The sequence below is a fragment of the Ruditapes philippinarum genome, unplaced genomic scaffold, assembly GCF_026571515.1.
Source record: "Ruditapes philippinarum isolate M1 unplaced genomic scaffold, ASM2657151v2 ctg9_1_1_1_1, whole genome shotgun sequence".
Taxonomy (NCBI): Eukaryota; Metazoa; Mollusca; class Bivalvia; order Venerida; family Veneridae; genus Ruditapes; species Ruditapes philippinarum.
The window spans coordinates 80,675-106,158 of NW_026865571.1; the positions used below are offsets into that span (position 1 = coordinate 80,675).

The 25,484-nt window shown below is 31.8% G+C and overlaps 1 protein-coding gene across 2 annotated transcripts in view; it reads right to left on the reverse strand.

Moving 5' to 3' along the window:
* Positions 1 to 1,335: 1,335 nt before the first annotated feature.
* Positions 1,336 to 25,484, reverse strand: part of LOC132729588 (uncharacterized) — a 41,560-nt gene continuing 17,411 nt past the window's right edge. For both annotated transcript variants that reach the window (XM_060715370.1, XM_060715368.1), the window contains exons 11-23: positions 24,788 to 24,892; positions 24,448 to 24,484; positions 23,074 to 23,176; positions 22,030 to 22,140; positions 21,504 to 21,623; positions 20,976 to 21,152; positions 20,135 to 20,218; positions 18,699 to 18,782; positions 17,144 to 17,233; positions 14,929 to 14,977; positions 11,834 to 11,964; positions 11,132 to 11,305; positions 1,336 to 2,311 (exon numbers count right to left, since the gene is read on the reverse strand). In XM_060715370.1, the coding sequence (XP_060571353.1) occupies positions 11,159 to 11,305; positions 11,834 to 11,964; positions 14,929 to 14,977; positions 17,144 to 17,233; positions 18,699 to 18,782; positions 20,135 to 20,218; positions 20,976 to 21,152; positions 21,504 to 21,623; positions 22,030 to 22,140; positions 23,074 to 23,176; positions 24,448 to 24,484; positions 24,788 to 24,892 (1,238 nt within the window). In that variant the 3' untranslated portion in view covers positions 1,336 to 2,311; positions 11,132 to 11,158. The remainder of the gene's footprint in view (positions 2,312 to 11,131; positions 11,306 to 11,833; positions 11,965 to 14,928; positions 14,978 to 17,143; positions 17,234 to 18,698; positions 18,783 to 20,134; positions 20,219 to 20,975; positions 21,153 to 21,503; positions 21,624 to 22,029; positions 22,141 to 23,073; positions 23,177 to 24,447; positions 24,485 to 24,787; positions 24,893 to 25,484) is intronic.

Sequence of the window (25,484 nt, forward strand, 5' to 3'; positions counted from 1 at the left end):
TCTCAATGATGTTATATTTTTCTAGACTTTCAGGATCATTGGTTCTAATACTAAGTATTGAATACTGAATTCTGCTCAAGTATGTAGCAGGGGCCTCGGAAGTCGTCCCGTCATTTATGTTGTACTAACAGATTTGACTAAACCGAATCTGCAATTTTTACTTTTCTATTTTTGTTCTGATTTGTCTATGTGGATCTTTGAAGATTTTACTATAAAATTGAAAAACATTTTGAAAACTGAAAATTTTTTCACCTTTTTTAAGGATCCCTTTAGTAATGCCGTTTCGCATTCGTACCTTTCGCGAATATTGCAAGAAGCGCGCGCAACAAAACGCGTAAAGCACACCAAACATCAATATAACGCCGACTCCATGAACAATAGCACAATGTTGCCAATGACATAGGTCGGATTCTGTTATGGTATAGATGATGATCATGTTATTTCTTTGTCTGAATAGCATGTCTAGAAAAGCCAAAGTTGCGTTATAAAAATATAAAGTTGGTGAAAGAACTAACCTATTAATGCCTTAGTGTATTAATGATAGAAGACTTCGGGCTATAGCCTCAGAACAGCCAATGCTGCATAATAAAAATATATATTTGGTGAAAGTACTCAGTATCTCAGTGTATTAATGATAGAAAACTTCGGGCTAAAGCATGTGAAATAAGATCAAATAAGCCAGAGGGATTTTTAATGTTTTTGAGACTGTACCCCGTCTGAATTTCTATTTACAATGGTAAAATATATTCATAACGCATGATTCATTTCATGAATACAAAATGCAAACGTTATTTCACAGTAAAGTTCAATATATAAATTTTCCGGATCAATTGAGATGTCAAATACATATATACTGTAAAACAATTTGCATTTGCATAAAAAATAAGCTCATTTCAGCTCTAGCAAAATATACGACACTACTTCTGCAATACATAAAATCTCCACATTTCGAAACAAGACAGCAATATTTTTTTTATACGACAAGAGTGTAAAACAATACCGGATATAACTTCCTATATGCATGCAGACCGGCTTAGTACCTAAACCGCGAACAATAAATAGTTTTGAAATTTTGCGGACCGCCACGCGCTTGAAGTCTAATGTTATCGACTCAAGACGAATTTCAATGGACCTTTTTCCACACAACTTTATTTCTTTCTTTAAAAATTAAAAGTTATACAGAGAAAATAACAACTGATTCAAAACAGATAGTTTGGCCATAAAAGCAATAACAAAGGCAATGCGGAAGCGAGTAAACAATTCATGAACTTGCTAATTTCAAGTACCTGTACATGAAGAAAGTAAAAAAAAATCAGGGACTGTAACAACCATACATAACCACTCTATAATTTTATTCAACAACAGTACGACATCTATAATATTGTAAAAAGCATACAATGTACATGATAAAAACGTTTGGATGCAATTAACTCAAACACCTGTAATTTATTGTTAAAATCATAATAGACGATACTAATTTTGTGGCACTTTCAAATTATTACTATGCCATGTCAAGAAGTTATTTGCGATGTAGATAAAGTATTACATTATTCCTTACAAGGAAGGAGCAATATTTTGTACATTAAATTGATAAGCAAAACAATTCAAGGGAATTCATACTATGAACAACTTATATTTTCACTGCACCTGTAAAATGTAGCAGAATAAGCTTGTTTATTTAATACATTTTCAATACAGATACTGGACTGTTTAGTATAAGTCAATTCAAGAAACAACTCAACAATCTTTTCTTTAATCAAATTAAAATATCCAAAAATTGTTCTTCAAAAAATCATTTTTTAATAAATCTGCAAATGTTATTACATTGATTCTGAAAGTGTATGTATCACTTAATTTCTCTTTATTATCACTGCTAATAGAAACAGTTGAAATACTTACTAGAACAGAATATATTGCATGTAAACTAAAATTTAAGAGACACGATTCATTTGAAATTAACAAAACAAATAAAAGAGAACCAAAATGCTTACATTCTACTTTTACCTACTTATTGCTTCCCTACAATACTAGTGTTCATCACCTACTTTAGACACCATACAAAATCAAATTGAAATGTTATACATGTACACAATTATATCGCCATGAACACACACACAATATTTATATTTGTTGTATATAAATGGGCCATTCTCTCTTTTAATTTAGGCGCATCCTCTGACAATTTTAATATTTTCGAAACACTTTATACACAGTCAAAACATAGACATTTCATCTTTGTCAACATTGTCCCTTTCACGGTCTTGGACCAACACAGTCATACCACACCACAAGCATCATCTTATCTTCCTATCTAAAAATATATACAAAAACAATTATAAGTAAACTGTCTATCAAATTGAGATATACTGTAAAGAAAAAAGAAATTTATTAATTAATAAAATGTATGTCAGTCATGTAATAAACATATATATAAAACACATACTAGTACCTTGATGTTTTCTCGGAAAACCTAAGAAAAGAATACAATGATTGAACTAGGGTGTACAAAATGCTTTTTACCTATAATATGGGAGATAGTGGCAAACCCCTATCATTAAAGAGGTCGGGCATATGATGATGCATTAGGAATTGAACTAATACAATATTTCGTTTCCCTGTGGCAACCAAATTATATATATATAAAAGAAACGGTTTTTTATTACTTTGCTCTCCAGCCAATTACACATTACACACATGCTGAACAATATATCTCAAATGTTGTATAAACAAAAATGTCTATTTTGCTGGAAATTCATTTGTTTCGGGGTGGTCCTTATAAAACTACATATAACTGTCTAATTGTCTGGATAAGTAATCACCCTTAACAAGGGTGTCACCCACGCATATCAAGTAACTAAACTGCGCATAATGCAATAAAGATAAAATCAATTAAACATGAAACAATAGAGCTTTATGAAGCTAATTGTTTATGAATGATTTCCTGAATGCCTGCTTTACACTAGAGATAAACAAGTCTATGACATAATCATTGTCTATGAGAAACAAACGCTAATTAATCGAACACCTGCAAGAAAATATCATTCTCGTTATCTATAATATCGTGAAAAAAGGGTATGCTTTATCCAAAAAAAAGATTGAATGGAAATTAAATTGTCTCCAAACTGACGATTGGATGTTGCTAAAATTGTGCTGCGCCAATATTTTCTTGGCTTAAGATTTTAATACCCAGAATCTACTGCCATTCACAAATAAAGGCGTCACAAAAAGATAAACATGCGAAAATCGCTAAAACAGTTAACTTTGTATATTAACATTAAATCTGTAAATTTTGAACTATGATAACAACAAAGCGTACACATATAGCACTAATTAACTTAGAAATACTTTCATACCATTTACGAAAATAATATATTAATGAATATTGATAAAGACTCTTCTGTAAACCATATTTTCTTTGTATATGTATACTTTATATGCTGAAATAATTGTATACTGTTTGATGCTGAATGAACTATATTGTTTTGTATTGCAATAATGGTGGGTTCAAAGCTATATATCTTTGACAACTTGTTAATAAGTAAGTCTGCTTATATGCAGGGCCGGCAAAATCTGATTTTGACTTATTTGTCCGTTTTTAAGTGAAGCATTTTTAAACTTGTACGTATGATATTTACATAGTTAATTCTTGAAAATTTTCACTTGTCCGCACAGGCTGTGTACAACTTTTGGTCTCTTTTACTAATGTTGTAGTTGTAAATTTGTTTGTTCTTTTTGTTTTGTGCTGTAGTCTAGCCAGATACTTACAAATATATGTGTCTGTGTTATCATTTGTCATCGTTAGCAAATCTCTTCAAAATGTATAATCAAACATAAGAAAATAATTAAAGGTGCCATTATTGTTTTGTTGTTATGTTGTGAGAGTATGTACACTGCATGTATTTTGTTTGTCTCTGCATACAAACATGAAGGGGAACATAACAATCTATCCGTATTAAGAACTAATGTTGACTTTTAGCCTAGCAATTTAAATCGCTAAAGTTTAAACCAAGACAAATTGTTAAGAAGATGAATCAAAGTTCCAAACAAATCTAAACTTCAAGAAAATATTCAAACTGAGGGGAAACATGCACACTGAATATTATTCTAATGCTTCAAAGATCAAACACTAATTACCTTCTGAAAATAAAGACCTCTTCAGCACTGGTTGATTAAGGTTGAAAAACTAACTCACGTTTCAGCAATATCAAACGTAACTTCTGCTTAAATCATGTTCATAATCTCATTAAATGTTACAAAAAATTCTGTAATTCATGAGTTATAATCAAAGAAGTTATTATTTTTAGAAAGTATATTTCTGTGCTTGTATCAGCGATTCTGTATTCTTTGCGATGGGGGAAAATATTTAACAGGTAATAAGGGGCATGATTTATCATGTTCTTGTATAGACCAGGCTATAAATTGCCCGATGATTGCTATACGATTTCCACATTATTTGTCTGTTTCTACTTTACCAGATTAAACAAACTTTCTAGGAGCAAATAAATCAGCTACTGTTTCAAACAGATTAGACCGGCAATTTGTTCATGAATCTCGACTGATTATCAACACCTTGAATATGTAGGTAAATTGTATATATCATGCGATCTTTAAATGCTTTCAAAGAAAATAACCAGATTTGTAATTGGATTATCGCTATAGTAGCAAATTACATTTCAAATTGTTTATTTTACCAGCAGGAAAAACGAGTTCCCCATGTTTTTTGGAGTTTTTTTTTTAAACTTTAAGCTTGGTTATTCTATAATCTAATTTTTACATAATGGGTTATATGCATGTTCTTGAATGAAGGTATGTATTGTGTTAAACTGTAAATATTTTTTATAAGATAAGGATATTTTGTATCATCTTACGAAATTTCCTCGAGTAATAACTGGATTCTTTAAGTGTTTATAAACACTAAGTAAAACTTCTTAATTAATACAATGAAAAACAGCCAGCGAGCGGAGCATGACATATCTAAAATGAATATAACTTCGAAATGGGCAAAGATAGGTACACTTTCCTAGTTTTTCTTTGCTTATTTGATTTTCTGTATAAGGGGCTGAGGAGGGAACAAAGCCGATGGAATGGCTTGCACAACTGCAATGGCTATCTATCAAAAACTGGATATAATAATTCATTGTAATATGGACAGTTATTATCACAGTCAATTTACACAAAATGCTTTACAATACAAAATCCTAACAACTTTCCAACAAGTAATATAAAACATGAATAAAATTGTATAAATCAGTGTCATGAAATAATCATCTCAAAAGCTTAAGCTGTGTATGATAAAAAAAGTTCTTCCGGTTGGACGAAAAGGAAATGCTTATACTAGGACTTTAATCAAGGTCCATAAATCTATTTTAAATTACCACATTCCATACAAATTATCAACAGATATTAATAACTTTTCCTCCCCAACTGTCAAATAAAGCTTTATTGGGCATCTATCTTAGAAATAAGACACTCTCCACTGAGATATGTATGAAAGAATACAGCTTTTCCCCTCTAAATTCCAGAACATTTTTAACTTTAAAAATATACATTTCTCACTTGATTAATGGTAATATTTATACCACTATCTCCAGGTCTGATGTAATAAACAAAATTACCTCTAATCAGGGTGTCTACACCATAAAAACTATATTTCATGTCTCCCTAATAAGCTATCTTGCGCACAAATCACATAAATAGCACACAATATGCCTACAAATAACAGGCAATATGTATCAAGTGATGTAAATAAGGCTTTTCAATGAGAGAGAATGGGTTTTCTCTGTGTATCCTGGGTGGGCAGAAGTGGCGGGGAGATAAATGTTACATCATAGATAACCTATGACATGACAAGTGCTTGTAAACATCTACACTGATCTATTGCAAAGTTAGTCTACCGTGGTTGCAATTTCTAATATATTATACACAACTTCGGTTAATATAACACTGTTTCTTTTATCCTTTTCCCCTCCCCCTTAAAATAAATAGTTTTTTAGCAGTATTTCCTCCCACCATATCAAATATGAAATGTCATCTGCATTCCGTTTGTCAAAAGAATAGATCTATAATAAGGTAACTTCCACATGGCAAATTATGTAACTGACATACAGTATGATTTTGGTGCTCCAAAGGGTATTAAAAAGAAAACATAATAAAGTTGATATGGTTGATATGGTATGTCTAATTCTGCACATTGCATGTATCAAAATAAAGACATAACATTGTAACTGGTCAAATAATTGAAACAGGATAATACAAATTTTAATATTGGGATTCTACATGGACTTATCATCAATGATAAAACTGTGATAATACATGTAGTTAGAAACATCCAACTTTGACTATAAATGATCAATTTATTTCAGGTCCTAGTATGAAGCTAGGTAACAATCCGCTTTTTGGACTAATAAAAAATTTTGATAAGCAAAATTAGAGGTTGGTATGGAAATATGTCACAGTTTTTTTCCAAATCATCGGACATAACATTTATATAAATTTCTTTGTCAAATGAATTGAACCAAAATCTTAATGCAATTTATCATGTACACACTAATATTGTTTGTTATTAGTGAAATGTTTCCAACATTATTGGTCAAACATACATATACATATATTTATTACATATGTATATATTTATGCTTCATCACCAACTGAAAACTGTTGACATCCCTATGAGTTTATGAGTATATAAAACTGTTTGATTCAACTGTGGTAGTAAATGATTTTGACTGCTTAGCTTAAATAATATTATATATACATGTATAAATGTACATTCAAGCATCTTTCTGAAAAAACTAACCTGATGACATATATAAAATGAACGATATGACTATAATAAGATTTAAAGTCACTAAAGAAGGACAGAAGACAATTAAATCTATCAAAGTTCCTCTTCATATAACCCCTTTACTTACCGGCCAAAGCTTCCATTATTAAAATCTTTCTGATAGGCCAAAGCTACCAATAATAAGATCCATATCTGACAGGGCAAAGTTTCAAATAATAAGATCCGTTCCTGACAAACCAAACCTCCCTTAAGTTTAATAAGATCATTTTTCATAAGGACAAAGCTCCAATTAATAAATTTCGTTTCTGATAGGCCAAAGCTCCCTTTAATAATATGAATTTCCAAAAGACCAAAACACCCATTATTTGGATCACTTTCTGGTACCAATAGGGCGAAGCTCCCATAATAAGATCATTTTCTACAAGGCTGAAGATGATAAAACAAGATCCCTTGCAAATGGCAAAAAGTCCCCACAAATAAAATCCCTTAAAAGTATTTAACCATCATAGATTACAGAATAAAGCAAAATTATGGCTTTGGTCCACTTAATCACAAAGTATGTCTTAATGTGTCAACAAAATGAGTTTAAATAACTCCAACAGTTTTCTAGGTACTAAGTGCATTTATTCAAATGGTAGACAAGAGTGCTAACAAATCATACAGTTTACAGCACTACTGTAGAAAGTTGCTTTAAGTTAAAAATTTGACAGACATAAAATTGATTTTAAATCTTCAGATTAATCAAGAAAGGAAACTGGTTTTTGGGTGTTATTGTTGGGGTTTTTTTCCCCATGAGAAAAAAATCATCTTTTCAGTAGACTTGTAGAATTATACAGATTTTTTGATGGCTGAAAGAAAACAAAAGTCCTTTAGCCAAGGGCAATTATATCTAGTTACCAAACTTCAATCCGAAGTTTTATACACAGTTTAATATAATGAAATACCATACATCCAGATACTATCAATCATTATATAATGTGGTACAGTATATAAAACCGGAAAGTAAAGAAAAAAAAACCCAACATATTTATCTGAACGACAGAACACATCAATGGGACCAGGCTTCTTGTATCTGTCATCACTCACATAAATATTGTAGTATATAAGTAGCTAATCTGGCTCACTTCAAAGGCTATCACACAAAATGATAAAGTTTCTAATTTGATACCGACTACAAACTGACTACTTTACAGATTTCAATCTGTTTAAATCATAGCCATGACGACAGAAAAGCTTTTAAATGCAGGAGAAAACTCCCAGTGAAATTGATGAAATCCGAGACTCACACTCAATGATACTGGTGTTTTACAAGTTTTATTTGAGGTTTCGTTTACAGATATCTGTTACAAATCTCTGGTTATACCAGTTTTAATTGCAGAACCTGTTTATGTAAACAAGAGTTACATTACATTTACTATCAGAACAACCCACAAAGGGTTTTATATGCCTTATTTTCAAAGAAATAAAGGGGAAGTATGACAGATGTTTTATTTTATCAGGGTGGAAAGTTGCTCATTGGAAATGTGATGATTATTTTTAACAAGTCTGAAAAGACCAGCTTAGGCACATAAAAGAGGTCTTTGTTAACAGGTGGCATTTCAACACAGGAAAATATTTATAATTGAGGTAATGTGACAAGTTCTACACAAATTGTATGTGGACTTTATTTGGTGTTGGTACTTCACTCAGGTTTGACTGTAGTGTAACTGACTTAGCAAATCACAGAACATCATAAGTGGAAGAATAGGGCATCCTAACAACCCCTGAATAACAAATAAAATACTTCCCATAAGGAAACAAAAGAAATGTTTCATATACTTTTGCATACCATTTATATCACATAAAACTCTTATCACTAAGTCTTCACAAAATAGTCTGGTAGCAAATCCATGAGCCATATCATTAACTATAAGATAGTAATGTCTTGTGAAACCTCATCAGAATTAAGTTAAAGTTTTTAAGTTCATCTGTACCATCTATAAAACAACAACATGTTTATTCAAGTATAAAATACTTCTTCCATTAAGTAAGAACTGGCTGGTAAAATATAATAAACTTTGTTTCATTTCAAGTTTTACTACATTAACTTTCTGCTACTGTTTGTGTTCAACATTATTTGCCAACCAATAAAAACACTCTTATGTTTAAAAATGCTGTTTAGGCAAATTACTTATTGCTAATAGCTGAGTTGATTTTTGTTTGTTGGGTTTTACATCACACCAACACAGAATAGATCATATGGAGATTTTCAAGCTTTACAGGTGGAGGAAGACCTCAGGTGTCATTTCCTGTATTATTCCAGGCATGAATGGGCACCTGAGAAGAACCACCGACATTCCGTAAAGTATCTGGACAGCATCCTCTCATGAAAGACTCTAAAAGTCCCCGTCAGGATTCAAACCCATAGCAGTGAGGGGCAAGTGGTTTTAAGTCAAAAACTATAACCACTCGGCCATTGACTTCCCAGCTGAGTTGGAGAAAAATTTCCTTAAAGTCCTTGGCAAGAAAAACATAGGCATAAGACACCATTCCCCAGGCAATTAAGAAATAAATTAAAGTGACATTATGCTCATATTTTCATAGTCAAGTTGAGCTGAATTGACTGACTGTCAAAATGGTGTTTGACCAACAGTTGATTTTGGAAAATGTTTTGGATAAAATTATAAATCTGCCTAAAATTTAAAAAGACTGCCCCACTCTTTTTATAAACTAAGCATTAAAGGTAAATTCTAATGGATATTTACAGAAATTTCATTTGGATCTGTGTGTTATTTATTGTTTATGCGAACTTAATTATTAAATTGATAAGATTTATGGCAAAATGAAAACTTATTTTGATCTTCACCCGTTCACTCACTATATACCCTTGGATGGGCATAATGTTACTTTAAACAAATGCATGCTGTACCCAGAGATGTGTGTTTAAAACTCTGGTTATTGCATTGTGGTTGAACTTTAACTAAGTTAGCTTTCTTAGGGGCTCTTAGTTAAAATTGCAGTTTTTCAACAGAACCTATTTACACCATAATCATGCATTAGATTAAACAGCCAACACTGGTCGAAGGGAGACAAATGCAATAATGTCTCTAACAGTGATAACAGAGTACTGAAACAAAATTCTTAACTTTGCTCAATTTTCTTCTCCACTAACCAATAAAACATTCAGGAATCATGGCTCATAATCAAGCTAATTAAGTACTCAGAATATCACACACTTCTTATTAAATAACACAACAATGACTGCATCTATAACCTTGCTGGACTGCTTTTTTAAAGGTTCATTTGTGCATCACTAGCACCATGTACAATGGGATGACCTCACCCTGGCCCCTACCCTACCTACTTGGGAGAGCTGCCACTTCTAGTATTGGACTACCTGGCCACTGCACTACCTAGAGAACTACTGGACTATCAGACAGAAATCACGCTAAATACCCTTACACTGCCACCTGGACATATTCCAAACCAATCTTTTTGCCGAAACAAAACCACCAAATTAAAACCCTGCAGCATGGAGAAAGATGAAAGGTTAAGTCTTGGCTCATTTACCTAACTATCCATTGCACTACCCTAAAGATTTGGGGTCTTGTTATATTTCACAGGTGCATTTCCCTAGGTAAAATATGGTATCATCATATGATGACAGATAAATCTATACAGTATGACAAGGAATGAAAAATCTATTACACAAATTGACTGAACCATGCAAGATTTGATATATGTATATATTCAAATCTTTATGGCAGTGGGACAAGTATCAGTAAAGTAACCATTACTAGTACTTATCATAGTCATATAGCATGCAAATCGTGACACACTGGATATATTACAACATATACTGCAACAGTACAGATATATCTAAATAAATATAAGGTATGCATCAAATTTACTAAACTTACCTGTCAATAATCAAAACAAACAATTTAAAGGACATAAAAATGTGGAGAAAAACGGGCTCAGATAACAACTTTTTTTAGAAAGAGCAATATGTATACTTTATGTATACTAAAAATGTTCAGATAAAATTTTTAAGGGACACAAATGTCAATTTACATCGGGAACTTTCATCTTATTTTCAATAAAGGTTTCCCAGATGGATAAATGCATGTTAGAAAACACTGTTTGCTTAAGCCCATCAAACTGTGTTTTCATCTTACTTTACTATACTTACTTTCATAGATGTATCATCAAATAAACTTTATATACAATCACAAAATTCATCATTACCAGTGCTAACCAAACTAGTATCAATATAAAATAACAAACACAAATTCACTTACCATTTCGATACGTCATTTGCATATTTAATAAATACATATATGAAATTTATTACTTATTTCTACATACCTTAAAAATATAAAAACTTGTATTTATTTAGAAATATTTTGTTCTGTTTAGTTGTCGTTCAGCATAGTGGGGATCAGTCATACGTTGCCAATCCTGCTGGGTTTGACCGACAACAAATCCAACATCACGACGGTATGCCGTCTCCTTCCTTTCTTCCAAATCTGCCCATCTCACCTGATATATAAATATAAACAAAAGCTTTTGAAAACTTATTTTAACAGCCATTTGCATAGGTAGAAATTCATATCATAATATCAATAAACTGGAAAACACTTAATTTAGTGTAATTGGGCAATTATTGGTTACATGTAGAATTAGGAGTATTAAAAATCTATACTTCAAGCAAGTATCTGAAAACTTTTACCCATTCATTTGTTTTGCATATTATAGATGTAATTACCATAGAAAATAATAGTTAGTTTAATGCAAGTAAATACAAAAACTGTAATATTCTAACATATCTGTACTTTTTGTAAAAGCATAAAAAATAATACTATATTAATTTACAGTCCTGCAAAAAAATGAAAAAGACACATCTTTGTGGCATTTTTAATGAAATCTCACTATTTAAATCATCTTTTTTAGGCAGAAAATCTACAATAAATATCTACAAAGTATTTCTACAATTCTTTCCATTAATGAACTACTAGAATGATATTGGACATATACATGTATACAATAGACATCAACATAAAAAGTTACCCTTTTCTTTCCCGGGTCCCTCATTTGTTTGGCGAAGTATTCATCAGCCACCTGCAACAGATCTTCCATGGAAGCTTTTGAGGACACTTGTGTATGCTTCTTCATGTCATGTTTTAAACCATCCAGTTTGTCTGCAAACAAAAATATCGCAGGTTTTTACCCGTCCTAAAAAATGTCATGATTCAAACCATCCAGTTTGTCTACAAACAAAAATTTTGCAGGTTTTAAACCATCCAAAACATGTGATGATTCAAACCATCCTTGATTTAACACGTTTGATACTACTTTTTCTCCAAAAATTCTAACAAATCACTAATGTCAGAGAGAAAGGACAAATTAAACTTTTAACAGCATTGTATTCAATCCAAATGCTACAAACTATGATAAAGGCTCTTTGCCATGACCCTTGATTAAGGTTCTATCTTAGAAATATTAATTAAATAACTGGCTGTCTCCAAACTAAGCCAATCTTTAGAGTTAAGAATTATCGACCCTCAAGAGTATGTTTGTGTGGTGCCATATTGGTTATTTCTCAAAAAAGTCATCACAATGGCAAACATCTTCTTATATGACAAAAATGTAACAAAAATAGATATAACAACTCTTAAAGGAAATAGAGAGTGGCTTTAGGTTAATTATGACAATACCAGACATAAGTCAATATTTAATAGTACATTAGGGTACATATTTTTCAAATATACATGCACATGACATTTAATTGGTTGTGTCACTTCATGTCTTTCCTCATCGTCGGTTACCCATGGTATATATTCCGTACATACTACATTGGTACGGAATATATACCGTGGGTAACCGAGGATGGTCTATCCTTCAGTACAAACTATATGCATACCAAAACAATTCCCACAATAACTTCAAGGTAAAAATTCATTAAACTATGACATGGTTATAAGTTGTGCTGCATAGAAAATCTACAGAATTTAAATCCCTTAAGACACATGTATAGAGCGTTTACAAGATGGACATCCATACAGTTTGTCAGACCAGACTCTATACTTATAGTTTCTTAATATTAAAATACAATATTTTAGCACTAAAGCTCTCAAGCTGAAAATGGATTTTCAGAGTTCAAGTCCTTTATGGAATGTATGTAAAACCTATTACTGGTAGTCTACTTGAAAGATTAGTTATTTCTAAACACTGATAAGCATGCTAAACAACAAAAGATGTAAACTAAAATTGTACATTTAGACAAATACTGTCTTTACATAGCATACAACCTTTGCATACCAACAAACTAAAAACAACAGCGATACAAACACATAAAGACACATGAAAATAATACAACAAGATTTGAGTGTTCATGGTGCTCAAAAACTTTCAAACAAAAATCATACCTAAGGAAACATAGCATCAAACAGCATGGATTTCCAGAGAAAATTTTCAACACAGTAGATGTACCAGACGAAAAACCTAAAGCCAAAATCACCTTTCCAGCTATCAACAACCAAACTACCACAAAAACTCTTATGAAAACTCCAAAATTTAGAATTGTTATGGGCAAGACAGGGACACCAGCCTTAAAATTCAACAAAAAGAGACCATCCAAATCAAATGTAGAAACTACCACCAACACACATCTTGATTCCTACACCAATCTCGCCGTTACCACCTACTCCAATGCACAGCAGACCAACAACACCAACTGCAAATTTTGAGGAACCCTCCCATCATCGAGTACAGAAACTGTTTGCCAAGACGAGTATGGTATGTTCAGTGAAACAAATGAACTCATAATAAACATTGGACAGATTTATGGGTATTAAAACAAAGCATAATTAACTTGTGATTCTTTTTATTCTAACAATATACATGTTATACTTAATGATAAGCTCGTTGGAACAGTGCCAAAACTATATCTATTATTAGTAACAATACTTCTATTTATAGTAACAAAACACAAAAAAGTATCCCTAAATATTAGTACTTCAGTAGTTAGAATTTGATATTTTTTAAGCCTGATGAAGAGTATTGTATTACTCGAAACTAGTAGCCAATAAAAACTTTTAAAACTTGACCTGGTGTTGTACGTGTGTTCCTCACCTACTTTACTTATTATTTTAACAAACTAAAAAGTCAAATCAGAAATTATTTTAGGGACAAATTTTATAACTCCACAAGAGAATGACAACTTATACAAATATAAATAAAACCCGAATGTGCAAAAGATCATTCTATTCTAATTTGCAGGATGAATTTCAACTACCAAAGCTTGAATAATTTCATCTAGGTTCTGTTCAACCTAAGCATAAAACTTTTGATGAACTAGAATAAGAATATCTGTCATATGTTGCAGTTTAGATCGAAGGGTACTGACCCATGGACGAGTACCTAATAGACAGATATTCCGATCTGAACGGCAAACACATGTCTGTCAGGCTGTCATATCTTTTTTTCTTGCACTGTCTTCCACATTTTATAATATTTTAAATGATTGACCACAATAAAATATTTTTTCATGGATTTTGGAAATTTATATATTTTTATCTATAACTATTTTCTTACAAAAGCATATGAATTTACAATAAAATTCATAATGGCGAAATGACATCATCCTAGGCACACAGTTTCATTCATAAAATGTGCTAAAATGATGTCATTTTAAAGCAAATGACTCATCTGGCAGCCCATATGCCACATGAAATTTTCAGCAATAGTTAAAAAAAACTATCGAAAAACACGATTCTGATAAGCAAGAAATGTGATTATAAGCAATGATACCTCCACATTCCACTGTTCTGTCAGTCTACTGACAGAATGTGTCACAGCTTGAAAGACAGATAAGGGAATATTATCCCCCCCCCCAGGTATTTGGGACATAAAAAGCAAACTTTAAGCACTACTGTTACCAAAAGAATTCTAAAAGCTGAATATGATTTTATATACAAGCACAGAATTCTACCTGAGGAAATTAATTAATAGGGTGGGCAAAGTTTCAATTAAATTAATAGTAACCTTAAAAACAACATTGAAACAGACAGATATAGAAAAAGTATACCCATACTTTCTTTATACACATGCTTTTCTGATATTTTCTATGTTTCTTTTTTCATACTTCACATTTAAACACTTACCCAAATTTCCTTCAGATAAATCTAACTCCCATTTACTTTTCTTGAATGGCTGCAAAAGCAAATAAACAATGTTAACTTGTGAACACTTTCTATTTTTTTTTCAAATACTACAGTCATATTGTATATCAATAGTAAAATTATATATCAAATTTTCCCAAACAATAGTAAAAACGTACTATGTAAAAGAAAAAGACTTCAATACTTACAGTTTACGATATAACTGATATTTCAACTGAAAAAAAGCCATGGCTTAATTTGACAACTGGCATAATACACCAAGTTTTCTAGTAAATGTACAAACGTGTAAAACCTTTTACAGGGAAACGTGATTTTTTGGCTCTTTTCTTTTCTAGGAAATGATATACATTGTACAAACATTTCTCTCTAGGAGATGATGTTATATACCTTGAAAAAAGCTATCTCAAAGTTGGTCAATAAGATATTCATTATTATAAATAACAGGGAATACTGCAATGAAATGGCTAAGGAAGCATTAAGAATATGGGGCAGTTGGAAGAGAAGAAAGGATTCAATGACAGTTAACTTTGTTATAAGGTACCATTTGTTGACATAAAAAAGCACAACAAATAACAGAGATATGCAGCAACAGAGCTTGCTATATCAAACCATTCAATCCCCATCCTGTACACAAATGCATAAAAAACATTTGGTTTTTAAATTGGTATATATAAATATATATAGACACTTGTGAATATATAAATCTATGATAGGGAAATGTAAGAAACATGTGTACAGTATCCATTGGGATCACAAACACTGTATAAACCACAGAAAAAAAACAGGAAACTTGACAAAATATGAATTTTTCCATGTTCAAAATTTCCAAACAAATGTATATTATTATTCGATGAAATAATATACACTTTTCAATTCAAATTCAAATTAAATAAATAAAGTAAATTGAATACTATCATAAATGTACAAGTATTATCCAACTTTGGGTGCTTGCTGTTAAAAAGAACAATAACTTCAATTAACTGCTTACAAGAAATATTTCCTCAAACTCGTAACCTTGTGCATTCATGCACACAAAGAATATCAAATATGAGTATCGCTGTTATTTTCAAACACATAACACAATATCTAATTTTTAGAATATTGATAAAATGGCAAGAATCACAAAAACTTGGAATATTTAAAGATGTAAATTATCACTTCCTATTGTCTACATAAGATGTAAATTGTCACTCCTTTTAAAAATGTCATGTTATACTTGTTCATCTTACATAGTCCCACCCACTTTTCTAAGAGTAACATAGTACCACCCACTTATCTAAGAGTAACATAGTACCACCCACTTTTCTAAGAGTAGATAAATCAGATATTCCCACCCACTTTTAAACATCTGTTTCATTTCTATAGTTTAAATAATCCCACCCACCTGGTGATATTTTACTGATATACAGTAATCTTAATTTTCAAACACTCCATTAGGCACTACAGTAGATATTCATACTTTGACCTCTATCAATACCTAATATTTTATTCATATCCAACCCCCATTTTTGTCAATCTGTTGATTTTGCTTTGCATTTACTTTGTACTTTTGATACAAATTTTTCCCACCCCCTATTCTATCATTTGTAAGTATACAATACTTAAATTTTTTGGAACTGGTCTATCACTTGTAACTAGCATTTCCCACCCCCACTTCTATTACTTTGTAGTTACACAATATTTAACTTTTCCCACCCCCACGTCTTCCATTTTGCAGCTTTGCAATATTAAAATTTCCCCACCTCCATTTGGACAAGAAATCGATTTACCACCCACTCCATCTTTATAAATAACATATAATATTTAAGTTGTAACTATAAAACATGTGTAAAATGAAATTTTTGTATTTACTGTTAAACATATTGAAATCCACCCTCTATTTTTAACATAACCACCCTCTTTTTTTAACATAATAGTATGTTTAATAATTTTACCCACCCTCTATAGACATAATTCAGACTAGAGCATGTCAAAAGTTTTATGTACATGTATATCAAAATTAAATTGAAAAAATTAATGATCACACACACAAACATTCCTTTCTCTGAAATGTCTGCGAAATGTAAATAAAATATTTTCTCTGGTACTTACATACATGTCACGGTATGGTATCATCATAGTCTAGAACCTGTATTTGATTGTGAACAAAATCAGTACATTATAAACCATGCACTATCCCATAATTCCTTCAACTTACCACAGCCTCGTCCTCCTCCTCTTCTTCACTTGGCTTCTTGGCGACGGCAACTGGGGGTCCTGACCCACTCTCTGTGTCCTCCATCTCCACCTTATAATATCAATGAATTAACAATAACATGTGTGTACAGATCGCATAGGAGTAAAAGACCAAATAAAAGCATAGGAGTGAAAGAGATGAATAAAAAACCAAATAAATGCATCCAAAAAAAAAGCATAGGAGTAAAAGACCAAATAAACATGTAAAAGTAAAAGACCAGGGAAACGTATAAGAAAATGTTCAGCATAAATTCAACTAGAGCTTTCACTAAATGTGATTAATACCCCCACTAGACTACTTCGGAAATAAGGAAGTTACTAGTAACAAAATACATTGTAAAAGATTTAACATTGAGTTATCGTTGTGGGCAATTAAAGATAGTTGTATGAAGTGGCAATGAATTCCAAACATTAGTTTTTAAGTTATGTACCAGACATGGAAAAGGACAGAAGGAAATAACTCTGCAAATACTGAAGATGGAGTTATGGTTATTGTACACTGCACTTCATCTCATTGTGCTTGACCATTTTATGAAGTTGCATTGAATTCAAACCATTAATTTTCAAGTTATGCACTGGACAATAAAAAGTAACAAAGGGCAATAACTCTAAAATAAGTCAAGAAAGAGTTATGGTTTCTGTGCACTGTCCTTCCTCTCAATATACTTGACAATTGTACAAACATGTATTGATTGTTTGTTTGTTTTGGGTTTTAAATCAAATCAACACAGTATAGGTCATATCGCGACGTTCCAGCTTTACTGGTGGAGGAAGTGCATTATTTCAGGCACGAACAGGCACCTGAGTAGAACCAACGACGTTCCGTACGCTAGCTAAATAGCTTCCTCACATGAAAGAATCCAAAGTCCCTGTCAGGATTCAAACCCACAGCGGTGAGGGGCGATGTGGTTTGAAGTCAACAACCTTAACCACTCGGCAACGGACGCCCCTACTTGTATTGAAGTCCAACTAGTAGATTTCATGTTATGCTCTGTGACAAGGAAAAGTAACAAAGAGCAATCACTCTATGACTACTAAGGAAAGTTATGGTTCATGTGCACTGCACTTCCTCTTATTGTGCTTGACCATTGTATGAAGTTGCATTTAATTCAAACCATTTGTTTTCAAGTAATTCATTCGACAAGAAAAAGTCATGAAGGGCAATAACTCTGTGATTAGTCAAGATGGAGTTATGGTTCTTGTGCACTGCACTTCCTCTCAATGTGCTTGACCATTGTATGAAGTTGTATTGAAATCCAACCTTTAGTTTTCAAGTAAAGCTCCAGACAAGGAAAATGCAACGGACCGCTGGACAGACAGACAGAACGACTGACCACTGGGTGACCCCTTCCCCCCCCCCCAACTTTATTTTGGGGATATTATTATCAAAAACACAATTACTTTTACAAAGCATGAAAACATAAGAATGTTTAATGAAATACATTCATATAATATTCAAAATGATAAGCAATCAAATAACAGAATTTTGCAAAGTGAATAAATAATGAGCAACCTACCTCAGTAATAGAATCTTCCTGTAATAGAGTTCTGATGTCTAGTTTAATGTAATGTCCTGGTGTTTCTTCCCACTTGTTCTGAAGCTATAAATAAATCATATCCATTTTATTTTCAAATAATTCTTACCATCAACACCATTAAAGGTACTCTCCACTGCAGTGTTATAGATATATTTTTTTTCTAGTTTTATGCATCATTTGATGAAAGTCTGAACCAATTACGTGTGTGCTAACTTTTAGATCATTCACTCACCCTGTTTTTCTAGAATAATCATCTTCTAATAATAATCATAATAATCATGGGTTTTGTTTGAGCCAAAATGAAGAGTTTAAACACTTAATATTAAATCCAGCTAAGAATTGCCCTAAAAGTTAATTTCAATTTAATACTGAGTATATTTCTTTATTATCTTTTGCTCATTTGTCCACTTAAACTGCATAAGCTGATTTATGTAGGAAGGGTCAGATTTTTTCAGGCTTGTGGATCTCAGTGAAGCTGCTTCAAAGTCATATGGCAACTTTTCAGGTGAAGAAAGACACCTAACAAGAACAAACCTTAACTAGCTGGAAAAGTTTTTTCACATAAAAATAATTCTAAGTCCTTGGTAGGATTTCAAACCAATAAGACTGAAGAGTAGTGATTTGAAATCAGATATCTCTATCTATAATGTTTCCAATCTCATCAATATACTAATATACTTGTAGAACTTTTATTAAGCAATCATTAATTTTCAAATGAAATGAAATCCGTTGAAAGTATGGAAGAAATTTGTTGTTTTGTTTATTTGGTTTTATGACGCACCAACAAAATTTAGGTAATATGGTGCTGAAACATGAAATATGATTTTGGCTAACCTTGGGTGTTAAAAATTTAAAGCAAGACTAGGGGCCTTAAAGATCCTGTATGTTTTGTGATTGATATTGTTACTGTGTGTATACCACACTTACAAGAAATTATATATGTATATAATTAAGCAAATAAATCAATTTTCTAACATTGAAAAATATGTAAAATATGTACTGCTCATATTTGTGCACATTATATGTACACAATAAATAATATGCATTCATTTCTTATTGGAAAAGTGGACTTAAAATTTATAGAAAATAAATTTCTAATTACCTCCCTTTATTTACATGAAATGTTAAATTCGGTAATATCTTGATAAATAATGCTTATTGAGAGTTACAATATTGACAAATCTTAATTTGAGCATCATATTTATGAAATAAAACCATAAAAATATTGTGTTACAGGATCTTTAAAGGCAACCCCTCAGCCACAAGGGGGTTGTTGTTTTGTAAATTCTGACAATGGTTAATTTAAAATTATATACTCACACAACTTTTTCAAGGAGTAATAAATCAGAATTTTTCATTAACTCTTCTTTTACTGATACTATAATGTGAAATTTTAATACAACAATTAGTCTTACCTTCTCTATCTCTCTTTGGGTACGTTTATGAGTATTTCTCTTAGAGCAGATCGCAACATCACATTGTAGTTCAACTACATATACCTGTATTGATATTAATATTAAAATGATAACACCAAACAATACATGTATTTTCTAGTTATTTTACAAGGATTTCTATAGTATACAATTTCTGTTTTTGGAGCTTAAGAGTATTGTTTCTTCTTTATTTAACTGCAATGACCTATATTTATGAATTTGATTGAGGCAACAAAGTATCAAACAAATATGCTCAAAATGGTAGAATGATTCAATATGATTTTATGTCAAATAATTTTGTTTTTCCTATGTTGTCTTTCCCATCACTTCATATATGACTATCAGAATGCAGATGTGCATTATGACCTATGCCAACTGTCTACATTTAGTTTCATTCTTTAAACTTTCCTATCTGGCTTGTACTTATATGCCTGCCTTCTTTAAGGAATGACCCTGTCTATCCTATACATTATGAAATCACTTTTGAGAAGTGTTACTGACCTACATCAAAATGTATGCATCAGCAAAATATTTCAGTCCCTGTTGCAAAAGCACAATTTCTGATACAGAACTTAAGTTTTTACAAACTATGAATAGTAACTGTGAGTAGTAGATTATGTCAGGCATTGCCTATACCCAATCCATTCGTATGATAATGACACTGAAGTGACCAGGGCTCAGATAACATCCTCAATGCTGTCATAAAAGCAAACTCACTATAATAACAATTTTCAATCTTTGGTATGACAAAGTCAGGAATAAAACTAGAGACTTTTCTTATACATGTAAGAATGAAACTTGTAGAAAACATTCACAATCTTACCTGAAAGCCTTTTGATTTAGCATAACTCCAGAACTCTTCAAAGTGTTTTATTCTATCAAATACAGCATCAACAATTATAAAAGGAAAAAAGCCGTCATCTATAGTCTTTTTAAAGCTCTTTAACATATTCTGTCTATATGCACTTTCCATTTCTGCCTCGTATTCATACTCTAAAACCTGACAATATACAATCACAGAAAATCTCAAATCAATCAATGAAATACTGAAAGCATAAACATTACCAAGCAAATTTTCACCAATGGGCTTGGCCTGGTTTGTGTTTTACTGTCAATTGTTTATTTAGTGATCTTGGTGGCATAGGCATTGCTAAGGTTCAAAATTTTTAATAATTATAAGTTATTTTTTCAATGAAAATTATATGATGAACTTGGCATCTAAACATAGTTGATATTTTTTTTAAATTTCAAGCAAGCTAAGAGTTGTCTTATAAAGCATGCCATCAAGATATGTTTATTCAAAATCAAATAATGCAGATTGTCCTGCACAAATAGGCTCTTATAATATTACCTTTTTCTTGACACGTTTTCCACTTTCTGGATCTTTTTCTATTCTGTCAACTTCTATCATAAAATAATCATCTAAACACAACATTCTAGGAGCACTTCCTCCATTTGAAACCTCTTTGTCCTACAATACATTCATAAGTAAGTTACATATAGAGTTATGTTACTTTGAGTAATATTAAAATCCACAACAGTGATGGGTCAGTTGTTTTAAAGTTGACAACTTAAACAAATCAATAGAGATAAATCTCATGAAACAAGGGAAACCTTTTGAAATAGTTATCTCCCTTTGAATAACAGAATGCTTAAATATGATAACTCTTATAAAACAAATCCATCTTATTTTGAAAAAGTTATCTCCCTTTGAACACAATTTTTTTTTGTATCTCTCATAAATCAACTGTCATTGCAGATACTGGCATCACTGTGTAGAGCGAACGCCAGAAGAAGAGGAATATACAAGATGTTATCTCTCTTTGAATACAAAAAACATTTAATTGGAGCATTACAAACAAGGAGTAGATGCATACCTTGATAAGTTTGCTGACGTAAGTTTTACCGGAGCCTGGCAAACCTCGGACAACAACAACAATCTGTTGTGGTCTACTTGAACGTCCAGGTGTACACAATATGTCCTCAACCTGTTATAAACAATAACAATACAACTGAAACTTAATAATACAGTTATCTAAAACAATACCACAGAAACTTGGTAAAACAGTTATGTAAAGTATGAGCTGTTAATATTCAAATGAAGTTAAAAATATATTCAAAGGATTTGGCACAATATTCATTCCTTCTCTAATTCCTAATTTCTTTTCCGTTCTCTAATAAAGTACTCCCCGCAGGTACCACGTCCTTGCCCATTCCGATGTTATCAGAAAATTTGTTTCTTTACACATTGAATGCCACCAAACACTGTTTCCACCATTAAAGTGAAAGTGGAAGTGCTGCTTTTGTGAATTAGGATAGAAATTGTTAGAAATTTTTTCATTTCAAATAAATTCTGTCATTGATAGGAAAGTCCAAAGCTGCCCTTGCGTGTTGAAAATACTTCTTTATTTTACCCCATATTTAACGGTTAAACTTATAATTTCATGTTCAGACAAGTGAAGGTCGTCTGCTGAAACTGTAGTGACATCATAATCTGTTACAAAAAATTATACCGAAGCCAAAAAGGGCCATCAATTAACATACCACGGTACCATAATGCTCTCCGTATAAGCTCCCATTCAAAACATGGCTGACTGACCATAGATGTTTCTAATCATTGAGTTATTCTATGAATGACATGTGTATTTTAAAGTCAAGATGAGACAGCTAAACACAATTCAATAAAATAGTAAATACAAGTTCTTTTTATTTGTACAATTTGCTGGAAATAATAACAGTGGTACCATAGGGGACCATCCTACATTATAACTGTTCAATTATACATGTACATGTATATAGAAAAGGATATGTCAATATAACATATGTATATATATATATAATCATTTTCTAATATGTTTCTGAAAAAACACACAAAAAAACAGCAGTTTTCTAACAAAGTTTCAAGAATTTAATATTCTTACCTTGACAACCTCTACTTTGGGCTCTGCCCTAGGAGGGGGTCCTGGTGGGGGGCCAGGGGGTGGCCCTGGAGGATTTCTGCTGATAAAGGGTGACGGAAAGTTCCTGAAATTTTAAAAAAAAACCAACATTTGATTAATTTCTTTCACATTAACATAGGAGTTTATCAAATATTCAGCTTTCCACATATTTTTAAAGGTAAAACACTTTTACATAAAAAAATAAGGATATCATATCCTTTTTGGGCTGAAATTTTACATTTATATACTCGATGCTGGTTCAGTATTTAGACAAAACTGCCTCTTTTGCAAAGAACGACTATTTGCTAATATCTATAGTTTGTCTAGCCACATATAACTGCAAATATGTTAGCCTAAATTAATAGTAGCAGTAAAGGTGCTTTATAAAATCTTTGTGAGGGCATAAAGTATGTAGGTTACATCATCCATATAAAATTACTGTAAAACACTTATTATTCGCGAGAAATTTATTTTCGCTAATATTCGCGAGTTTTCTAAGACGCGAATTCATATTTCTCGCGAATATTTCACGTTGTCTATACACTTGTCCAAAAATGAACACTATCCGAAAATGCGTACACGTATATCTGCGGGAAAGTATCAAAACCAGTTCTAGTTACATCATGTAGCTATTCAAGTGTTGCAGCATTTACTATCGTACAGATTTCTAGTATGAAAAATTTACCTGTAACAATTTGGTATTATTGAGGAATTGGAAAAAAACTTCTTCGCTGCATATTATCTGTGTCAAGGAAGGCAACTGTGACTTGCACTAGACTTAAGTATAAACAAATTAATGCGTCTCAGAAGATTTTAATGGTATTTCTACAGATTGTTCTAATTGGTACAAATACTTTAGCACCTGCGAGTTGTTTGTAACATTTCTATTTATTGTATCCTATTGTATTGTACTACAGTTTAAGCCGGAGGGTAAACATAATCGTTTACTACAGGTTAGGCAAATAACAGTACCGTTTAATTGATTTTTCGTCTGATTGCCTTTGAATGGCTAATCTGTGAAACTTTAACACAGTGAACATATATCAAATAATTATCAAACTTTATTGACATATTTATAAACAGACGGTTTCACTTAACAAGAAGATGAGCAAGCTATCAGAAAAATCGATGCAGATATAAATGCATTCGACGCACAATAAACGACGCAAAGTTAGTGAACGGACAGGACAGAAAATATCCGAATGATGACATCGGGTTTCCGGTTTCACATTTTTCGGGAAGACGCAAATTCATGTTGACGCTAAATAATTATTTTGGACATTTTGCCTCAATTTCGCGAAATAAGGTTCTCGCGAAAAATAAGTGTTTTACAGCATGTCTTTATTTACAACATACCTGTCCATTGGAGGTGGAGCTCTCTGACTAAAGTTTTCTGAAAAGATAGAATGAATATGATGGAAGATTATCTACCATAAATCTGAAAATAACCAGAATTAAACAAGGCATCACATAACAATAGATGATTTTAATGTCACATGTGTCGAAGGACACTTTTCTCCCTTCTCATAGAAGTAAAATAATGTTTTTTTCAAAATACCTTATACATGGAAAAACAAACCAATGGAAATACTCCTTGTATTATTTATGAATCAAGATATGGAAATAGTTTCACAAGATTATCAATAAAAAAATTTCACGGCATTCTTGACATTATGCTTCAACATGAGACTTTTACCTGAAGACGAAGTTGGTGGTGCCCCACGGGGTGGGAAATTATTGTCCGAGGACTGACCATGAGCATAGTCTATAACTGCTGGAGCCTGGTACCCGCCTCTTTCCTCTGAAAACATTTATATTGGTTATCATATAAGCATCTTTCTTAAAGTGACATTTTGTCCATCAAGGTGTATATCATGAGTGCACAGGTTAAAGTCAAAATAACTTTACACTTTGCCATAATTATGTTGTTGTTTTTTTCCATATTTTACAATGCAAACATATTCAATAATCCACATGACCCACAGAAAGTTTTGAAGAAAGTATCTGACAGAATGTATCATTAATCTTCAATATTTAAAGAGAATGGCGCAGTCGGAGTTTTTATATTTCATTCCAAAGATTTTTTATTACCATTTTGGGTAAAACATCATCATAATAAGTCACTCTATTGAAATATATTGCTTATTCAACTCACCTTGACAGTGAAAAGAAATGAGCATAATGTCACTTAAACTTTTGTGTTTGGAACTGTTGACTGATAAGTTTAAAGGATCTTTAATACCACAATGCTAAAATTTGACCGCGAATAGTGTAGAATCTGTTTTTACTATATGACTGTGCAGGCTGGCTGGTCACTGTACAAGCAACATACGCAGCAAGTCATTATCAGCACTAACAGTTGGTGAACTAATATTCTATGTATTCTAAGTGAG